General features: G+C 41.6%; 1 protein-coding gene across 2 annotated transcripts; it reads right to left on the bottom strand.

Annotated features, from left to right (window-relative positions):
* Positions 1-1,807: 1,807 nt before the first annotated feature.
* Positions 1,808-9,265, bottom strand: TRIM61 (tripartite motif containing 61). 2 transcript variants are annotated; one of them, XM_050791831.1, is made up of 3 exons: positions 8,411-9,265; positions 3,342-3,359; positions 1,808-2,059 (listed from the first exon to the last, which is right to left on the bottom strand). In XM_050791831.1, the coding sequence occupies exons 1-3, from the start codon at positions 8,930-8,932 to the stop codon at positions 1,862-1,864; spliced, it is 738 nt and encodes a 245-aa protein (XP_050647788.1). In that variant the 5' UTR covers positions 8,933-9,265; the 3' UTR covers positions 1,808-1,861. The 2 variants fall into 2 exon arrangements, with proteins under 2 accessions (XP_050647788.1, XP_050647787.1); XM_050791830.1 differs by lacking the exons at positions 1,808-2,059; positions 3,342-3,359 and having other exon boundaries at positions 7,219-9,265.
* Positions 9,266-9,993: the final 728 nt, after the last annotated feature.

The raw sequence follows: 9,993 nt of genomic DNA, 5'->3' as shown, positions 1-9,993 counted from the left end.
TGTAACCAATTAGCATGTTTATCAAAATTTCTAAGTCGAAATACTTAGAAAAAGTAAAATGGAGAGAATTCATTGCCATCAAGTGGACACTACAAGAAATGTTAATAAAAGTACTTCGGACCAAAGGTATATTATACATGTCAGAAGCTTGTGTTTACACAAAGAAATAAAGTGCATAAAAATAAAATAAAGGTAATTGCTCTAAAAGATAACTAGCAGTTTAAAACAATAATATATGGCGTTTTTCCAGCATATGTAAAAGTATTGTATGAATACAGGACCACAAAGGATCAGTGAGAATTGGGAATATACTATTACAAGGTTCTTATACTGAAAGGGAAACAGTATAATTCATTTAAAGGAGGCCCCAAATTATTTTAAAATGTATACTATAAACCCTGGGAGAACCACTGAAAATGTTCTTAAAAGATGTATAAAATAAGTTAATAGAAGAGATTAAAATGTAATCCTAAAACATGCTTGATTAAACCGAGAGAAGCCAGGCATGGTGGAGTGCACCTGTAGTCCAGCTATTCAGGAGACTGAGGCAGGAAGATCTCTTGAGAGTAGGAGTTTGGGGCTGCTGTGGGCTATGATTGTGCCTATGAATAGGCTATTGAATGCCAGCCTGGGCAATATAGTCAGAGCCTGTTTTAATCCTAGCACTTTTTTTTTTTTTTTTTTTTTTTTTTTTTTTTGAGACAGAGTCTCGCTCTGTCGCCCAGGCTGGAGTGCAGTGGCCAGATCTCAGCTCACCGCAAGCTCCGCCTCCCGGGTTTACACCATTCTCCTGCCTCAGCCTCCCGAGTAGCTGGGACTACAGGTGTCCGCCACCTCGCCCAGCTAGTTTTTTGTATTTTTTAGTAGAGACGAGGTTTCACCGTGTTAGCCAGGATGATCTCGATCTCCTGACCTCGTGATCCGCCCGTCTCGGCCTCCCAAAGTGCTGGGATTACAGGCTTGAGCCACCGTGCCCGGCCAATCCTAGCACTTTTGAAGTCCAAGTTGGGTGGATCACTTGAGGCCGGGAGTTTGAGACAAACCTGGGCAACATTGGTGAGATCTTGTCTCCAGTAAAAACTAAAAACAGAGAACTCAAAATAAGCATTATTTTCAAGTTCCTGTGGGACACTCACCAAGATAAACCACATCATGGGCTATGGAACATGCCTTCACACATTTAAAGAATAGAAATCACACAAATGACAGGGCATGGTGGCTCATGCCTGTAATCCCAACACTTTGGGGGGCCAAGGCAGGCAGATCACCCGAGGTCAGGAGTTCGAGACCAGCTTGGCCAACATGGAGAAACTTCGTATCTACTAAAAATACAAAAATTAGCTAGGCGTGGTGGTGTGCACCTGTAATCCCAGCTAATCGGGAGGCTGAGACAGGAGAATCACTTGAACCCAGTAGGCGACATTGTGCCATTGCACTCCAGCATGGACAACAAGAGTGAAACTCTGTCTCAGGAAAAAAAAAAAAAAAAAGAAAAAGAAATCACACAAACTATATTATCAGACTGTACAAAATTATAATAGATAGTACAGAAAAATCTCTGGAAAATCCACAAAAAAGTTAAAACTAGTACACTTCTAAATACCCCTTGGGTCAAAGAGTCTCAGGGAAATTAAATAAATATTTTGAGCAAAATAAAAATAAAAATACAATATGTCAATGTTTGTGTAACACAGCTAAAGCCGTATTTAGAGTGAAATTTATAGCATTAAATTTATAACATATATTAGAAAATAATCTAAAATCAGTAACTTAACCCTTTACCTTAAGAAACTAGAGAAAAGGCCGGGCGCGGTGGCTCAAGCCTGTAATCCCAGCACTTTGGGAGGCCGAGACGGGCGGATCACAAGGTCAGGAGATCGAGACCATCCTGGCTAACATGGTGAAACCCCGTCTCTACTAAGAAATACAAAAAATAGCCGGGCGAGGTGGCAGCGCCTGTAGTCCCAGCTACTCGGGAGGCTGAGGCCGGAGAATGGCGTGAACCCGGGAGGCGGAGCTTGCAGTGAGCTGAGATCCGGCCACTGCACTCCAGCCTGGGCTACAGAGCGAGACTCCGTCTCAAAAAAAAAAAAAAAAAAAAAAAAAAAAAAAAAAAAAAAGAAACTAGAGAAAAATGGCCGGGCACACTGGCTCATGCCTGTAATCTCAGCACTTTGGGAGGCTGAGGCAGGCGGATCACGAGGTCAGGAGATCGAGACCATCCTGGCTAACACGATGAAATCCTGTCTCTACTAAAAATACAAAAAATTGCTGGGCGTGGTGGCGGGCACCTGTAGTCGCAGCTACTCAGGAGGCTGAGATAGGAGAATGGCATGAACCCAGGAGGCAGAACTTGCAATGAGCCAAGATCGCACCACTGCACTCCAGCCTGGGCAACAGAGTGAGACTCCATCTCAAAAAAAAAAAAAAAAAAAGAAACTAGAGGAAAAAAAGGAGATGGAGAGCTTTTAAATGTAAAGCATACAGAAGGACAAAAATAAAAATTGAAACAACTCAGTAAAACTGAAAATTGGAAACGAGAGAAAAATCAACAAAATCAAAGCTGATTCTTTGAAAAGATAAAGATAGAGGCAATATATTGATAACTGCCACAAACTGCCCAACCTAGTATAGGATTTCAAATGCATGCTCTTTCCAGTATCTCAGTGCCTTAGTTTCAGCAATGAGTAAGGGATTGAACAATTAAGAAGCCTGATTATGTAGGGGAAATGGGGTAAGAATATTATAGTGATGATTTCTTGGTACACAAGGTTGGTGGTAGAATATTAAGTAACCAGAGACTGGCAAGGGGAGTGCAGAGTAGGGATGCTGGAAATACATCATTCTACATTCTTCATTTACAAAACTCTTTTCACTTACAGAAATGATTCTGTCTTTAAACTATGACTGTTTTCTTGTCCACGGAAGCCACTGAGTTTATAGATCTTTGACTATTTCAGTTGACCCATGTATCTCTAATAACACTTATTTCACCAATGTCATCCTATTTTTGATGTCTACTAATTATTGTAATTCAACCAGGAGACGTGTAATTTGCTCTGAATCGATGTAAAATAACTGGTTGGTTGCAGTGGCTCACACCTGGAATCCCAGCACATTGGGAAGCTGAGGTGGGTGGATCACTTGAGATCAGGAGTTTGAGGCCAGCCTGGCCAACCTGGTGAAAGCCCGTCTCTACTAAAATTACAAAAATTGACCGGGTGCGGTGGCGCAAGTCTGTAACTCCAACTATTCCAGAGGCTAAGGCGTGAGAGTTGCTTGAACCCAGGAGAGGGGGGCTGCAGTGAGCTGAGACTGCACCACTGCACTCCAGCCTGGACAACAGAGCGAGCCTCCATCTCAAAAAAGCCAAAAACAAAAAACTTAAACTGAAGCGTTACAATAGCACCTGGAGCTTAAATTTATCCATTATAAGGCCAGCTGATCTTGGGTGTGAGTTCATGACCAAATCTACGTAATGTATTGATTAAATCTCATGCTTATAGAATTCTGCCTATGCTAATGTGTCATTTTTTGTATTTTTTTTTTAATTTTTTGAGATGATACCCAGGCTGGAGTGCAGTGGCGCGATTTCGACTCACTGCACCTTCTGCCTCCCGGGTTCAAGTGATTCTTCTGCCTCAGCCTACCGAGTAGCTGGGACTACAGGTGCATGCCACCAAGCCCGGCTAATTTTTTGAATTTTTAGTAGAGACGGGGTTTCACTGTGTTAGCCAGGATAGTCTCGAACTCCTGACCTGATCTGCCTGCCTCGGCCTCCCAAAGTGTTGGGATTACAGGCATGAGCCACCGCACCTGGCCTTAATGTATTTCATAATACATTGTAAATATCACAACATTATATTTCCCAATTTAAAAGGTTAAAAATACATAAGAGTGAATTGTTTTAAAACTATAATTCTAGGCCGGGCGCGGTGGCTCACGCCTGTAATCCCAGCACTTTGGGAGGCCGAGGCGGGCGGATCACAAGGTCAGGAGATCGAGACCACGGTGAAACCCCGTCTCTACTAAAAATACAAAAAATTAGCCGGGCGCGGTTGTGGGCGCCTGTAGTCCCAGCTACTCGGGAGGCTGAGGCAGGAGAATGGCGTGAACCCGGGAGGCGGAGCTTGCAGTGAGCCGAGATCGCACCACTGCACTCCAGCCTGGGCGACAGAGCGAGACTCCGTCTCAAAAAAACAAAACCAAAAAAAAAAAAACTATAATTCTAGGCCCTGATAAACTTCTGGTTAAATATCAGGATAGACTAAAGACATTTTCAGATACAAAGGTCTCAAAAACTTTATTTCTCATGCACCTTATTAGAAAACTACTTAAGGATGTGCTCCAATTAAACAAGAAACCAACTTCCAAATGGAAAAACATAGACAGGTAAAACAATCCAAGAGATGCCAAGAATATCTCCAAGATACCTGAGCAGCTGGCTTAGTGAACAAAGGTGCCTGCGTTGCAGATGAGAGGGCTCCTTGAGAGTATTCTGCAAGATGAAAATGGTGTAAAGCCACATGCCTTTAAATGAATTCAGAAAACTAGACAACTGCAGCAGACAGTTTGGGAATGAATGAATAAGAAGAACATGGAATACAAAGCATATTGAAGATTAGATAAGTATTAACTACAGGAAACAGTTATAGAAAAAGCAAAAAGGAAATCACTTGACAATACATGGCTCAGAAATGAATGGTATTGAAATAGTCAAAATAAATGTGAGAAAATATTCTAAAACAAAAGTGAGAAATTCTATTAGAAGAGGGCCACAAGGTGAAGCCTGTTCCAAATTCTTGTTTTCCAAAGTGGGACATCATATTTTAACACTTCAAACTGAAAAATCCAGAGGTATTACTGGAACGTGATTTAGTGACTATAAAAGCAAATACCAAAAGAGCTGAGGAGTTCAAAGTGGCTGCCTCTGAAAAACTAGCAAAAGTGGTTACAGAGCAATATTTGTAATTCAAATAAATTTTGTGAACAATAATTCAAACATTAAACTTAGATTTTTAAAAATTGTGCTTTTGGGCTGGGTGCAGTGGCTCATGTCTGTAATTCCAGCACTTTGGGAGGCCAGAATGGGTGGATCACCTGAGGTCAGGAGATCCAGACCAGCCTGGCCAACATGATGAAACCCCATCTCTACTAAAAATACAAAAATCAGCCGGGCATGGTGGCGGGCACCCGCAATCCCAGCTACTTGGGGTGGAGAGGGGGCGGTGCTGAGGCTCCAGAACTGCTTGAACCCAGGAGGCAGAGGTTGCAGTGAGACGAGATCATTCATGCCACTGCACTACAATGTGGGTGACAGAGTGAGGCTCTATCAAAAAAAAATCTATATAACACAGGAAGAGATACAGATGTCTTTACCTGCCCATGACACGACTATCTCTACGGAAAATCCAATGGAATCTAAACAAGAGCTACTAAAAATGAGTTTAGCAAGCTATAGGAAATAAGATTAATATTCAAAAATTAGTTTTCTATATACTAGTAATGAACAATTAGAATTGAAATAATCAACATAAAAAATTAATACTTAAGGATAAATCTGACAAAAGATGTTAAATACACATACACTAAAAACTAAATTCCAGACAATTACATAAAAATGCATGGAATAGATTCACTGTCTCAGTTATGTCTACTAGCTGATGTCAGTTTTCTCCATATTAATCTAAAAAGATAAAACATAATCCCATCAAAAGCTCTAGTCTTTTTTGTTGACACAAGTTTTTCCAAATGTCATCCATCTGTGATCTATTGAAAGATGTTAATGCCTGAATTAACAGAATAAACCTAAGGAGGAAAACATGCAACTAAGTTAAGATGGATTCTGAGACTAGTGATCAGTTCCCAAAGTGAAGGACTGTAGCTGCACAGCACTAGAGGGTACTCTGTCCAGTGGGAACAGATTATCTACTGGTTGTGTGTGTGGCAGAGGAAGACGTAAGAGTGCCATCTTATTTTCTATAGGACTAAGGCAATACTGACAAAGGCACACAAAATAAAAAATAAAGTAAGTTGGCCGGGCGCGCGGTGGCTCAAGCCTGTAATCCCAGCACTTTGGGAGGCCGAGGCGGGTGGATCACGAGGTCAGGAGATCGAGACCATCCTGGCTAACATGGTGAAACCCTGTCTCTACTAAAAATACAAAAAACTAGCCGGGCGCAGTGGCGGGCGCCTGTAGTCCCAGCTACTCGGAGGCTGAGGCGGGAGAATGGCGTGAACCCGGGAGGCGGAGCTTGCAGTGAGCCGAGATCGCGCCACTGCACTCCAGCCTGGGTGACAGAGTGAGACTCCGTCTCAAAAAAAATAAATAAATAAAAATAAAGTAAGTTACTTAGAAATACGGAGGTAGGGCCGGGCGTGGTGACTCACACCTGTATTCCCAGCACTTTGAGAGGCCGAGGCGGGTGGATCACAAGGTCAGATCGAGACCATCCTGGCTAACATGGTGAAACCCCGTCTCTACTAAAAATACAAAAAAGTTAGCCGGGCATGGTGCCAGGCACCTGTAGTCCTAGCTACTCAGGAAGCTGAGGCAGGAGAATGGCGTGAACCCGGGAGGTGGAGCTCGCAATGAGCTCGCACTTCGGCCTGGCGAGAGAGTGAGTGAGACTGTCTCAAAAAAAAAAAAAAAACGGAGGTAGACAAATGCAAGGTGAAAGTGGCACTGGACATGGTGGTTCATGCCTGTAATCCCAGTGCTTTGAGAGGCTAAGGCAGGAGAATTGCTTGAGGTCAACACCACCCTGGGCAAAATAGAAAAATAAAAACTTTAATTAAAAAAAAAAAAGGTTCAAAGTAGCTACCTGGCTCAGCGCAGTGGCTCACACCTGTAATCCCAGCACTTTGGGAGGGCGAGGCAGGTGAATCACTGGAGGTCAGGAGTTCGACACTAGCCTGACCAACATGGTGAAACCCCGTCTCTATTAAAAATACAAAAATTAGCTGGGTGTGGTGGTACAAACCTATAATCCCAGCTACTTGGGAGGCTGAGGCAGGAGAATTGCTTGACCCTGGGAGACGAAGGCTGCAGTGAGCAGAGATCCCAGCCATTGCACTGGGGAACGAAAAAAGGAGAGGGGAGGGGAGAAGAGGAAAAAGAAAAGAAGAAAAAGAGGCTATATTTAAATAGCAGGTAGTCCAAGAGTAATGATGAATGCCTTGAATAAAGACTTAATCTTTCTTAAAAGTATATAATACAGAAAAAAATTATTGGGCTTTATTGGCAATTACAAAAGTAATATATTTTCTTACATAATACATTTATTCAGTAATAGATTTTTCAAGTATTTGACTGTAGACTTTCTAAACTACCTTGTCATTGACCCCATAATTTATCATAAAGTAGGTCCCATAATCACATTTTTTGGAAGTTGCTGAAACTGAGATAAAAAATGTTGTTTTTTTGTGGGAAAAACTGGACAAAATACAGAATGGCCAAAACTAGATTCACTGGCTCAGTTATGTCCAATAGGTGAAAGAAAATGAGTCTTCTACTAGTTCATTCAGAATCTGTTACTGTAGAAATTTTAAGAGGTCCTGAGTCAGTTCCAGTATAAAAATAAGGCCAAAGTGCTCCTGTAAAATCATCATTAAAAGTATAGAGAAGAGATCTATCATTCAAATTATAAAAGGAAACCTCATTCATTTCATAGTCTAAGAAAATGCCAATCTTACTAGGTGTTACTTTGGGCAGCAGAATAATTTCCTTATGGCCCAATACAATATAATTATTCTGACTAGATCGTCAAATTCCCCATAGTCCATCCTGTACTAAAATTGGTTGACTCTTCCTCCTTCTGGGAAGAGAGTCATTACAGACACCAAGAATCCATTCAGGCTTGTCTTTCACTTCTACTTCCCAGTACTGCCTGCCACAGCTATATCCCTTAGAACCCAGAACAGCTGGGAGGAGATAAAATCTTCTTGGGTTACGAGGTAAGTTTTGTGTTGTATTTCCATACCGCACAGTTTTTCTATCTTCTGAGACTATAAGTTTACGATGTGCTGTTTCAGGATCTAGAATTACATCTACTTGAAATCGCTTGATGATTTTGTTTAGGCCAGAATATTGTGGAGGCAGATGGTAACCATATTCTTTTAATTTGAATGAAAAAGGTTCAGGGAATTTTAAATTTTTATATCTGTGATAGATATCCTTAACATTAGCCAGTAATTCCAGTTCTGACTTCACATGTATGCTCTCTATCTCCTTTAGGAGATATTTTAATGAGGAGGTATAATCTGAAAATTTTGTTAGGCTTTCATTTAGTTGTGCTAAAATATCCATCTCTTCATCTTGTAATTGCCTAAGAACAGTCTCTTGCTGATTTTGCAGAAATAACCTAAGTTGCTCAAATTCAGACTTGACTTCTTCTGCCCTATGTTTTACCTGTTTCTTCAGTTCCAGTGATTTTCTGGTTTGCATAGTTATGACTTTTTCAATTAGTTCCACTCTCTCCTTCCACGGTGCATTATATTCCTCCAGTTTCTTCCTATGATACGAGGCAGCCTTCTTTATGGGCCAAACACAGTGATGCTGGTGATCAGTGGAGAAACTGCACCTTGGACATAAAAGCTCTAGGTCTTTCTGACAGAAGAAAGTCAAAAGCTGATTATGCTTCTTACACACATGCTTCTCTTCCTGCCTCTTCCTCTTGCTTCTTATCTGGAGTTGCTTAGCAAGTTCAGTCAAACTACCCAGCTGGGGATTGCTTACAAATTTCCTTTCTGGACAGCAAAAGTGGCAAAAGGGGCAGGGGAAACTATCATCTAGATCCTTCCAGGACATAATGATGCAGGAGAGACAGAAGTTATGCCCGCAGCTGATGGTCACTGGGTCTTTCAAGTAGTCCAGACAGATGGGACAGCTAGCCTCTGCTCGGAGGTCAGCCAGGGCCGCCACAAATTCCATTGAGCCTTGAACAAAGATAGTAGGTAAGATAATTCTTTTATTTTAGCAAGGTGTAGCTCTCTAGAGCTCACGACCCAGTACGCAGTGGATATCCTCCCCAGACCTTGAAATCTGGCCAGCTTTCAGTTTTACTGACTTGGCATGTTAATGGCAGCTTCTAGAAACTTGTTAAGCCCTCAGCTCCTTAGCTTCAGAGTCTACTGCCACGAACACTTCACAGCTTGCAGCCAATTGCATATTAGAACTTAATAGCTGTGCTGCTGCTCTTCCCACTGAATGAAATAAAGTCAAGTTTTCTTCAAGAAAGCAGACTCACATCCAAGACAGGGAATCCTTCCTATGAGTGAGAAAAGACACCACGTTTAAAATCTGATTCCATAATCACAAATGTATTAAACATTCACACAAGAATCATCAATGAATGCTAAAATCACTGGGTAGAAGTTCTTGGAAAAACAAGATATTAATACTGCAGAGATTCACCCCATACATTACTTATTTTTTTAAAAAAACTAAAAAATATGGGACAAACTTATGGGCTTCCTGATAGGATGCTATGGCAAGTATACAACATTGCCTGTATAATATTCTTTCCAAAAATATTGACCTTCAAGCTAACCATGAGAAAATTAATTCAGATTGTGGAGCATGCTTATAAGACAACTGGTATGCATTCTTCAAAAATATCAATGTCAGGAAAAACAAGCATAAAAAAAGGTTTCTAGATTTAAGGAGAGGAAACAAACATGAGAAATACAATGTGTGACCTCTGATTGCATCTGAGATCTTAAAATAAAAACAAAACAAAATAAAACAAAAAAATGCTGGCAACAGGCTGGGTATGGTGGCTCACTCCTGTAATCCCAGCACTTTGGGGGGCCAAGGCGCTCGGCTCCTTTAAGGCCAGGAGTTCAAGAGCATCCTGGCTAACATGGTGAAACCCCATCTCTACCAAAAACACAAAAAATTAGCTGGGCGGCCGGGCGTGGTGGCTCAAGCCTGTAATGCCAGCACTTTGGGAGGCCGAGGTGGGCGGATCACAAGGTCAGGAGATCGAGACC

Source organism: Macaca thibetana, chromosome 5 (assembly GCF_024542745.1).
Source record: "Macaca thibetana thibetana isolate TM-01 chromosome 5, ASM2454274v1, whole genome shotgun sequence".
Classification (NCBI taxonomy): Eukaryota; Metazoa; Chordata; class Mammalia; order Primates; family Cercopithecidae; genus Macaca; species Macaca thibetana.
This window is presented reverse-complemented; position numbering and strand designations above follow the sequence as displayed.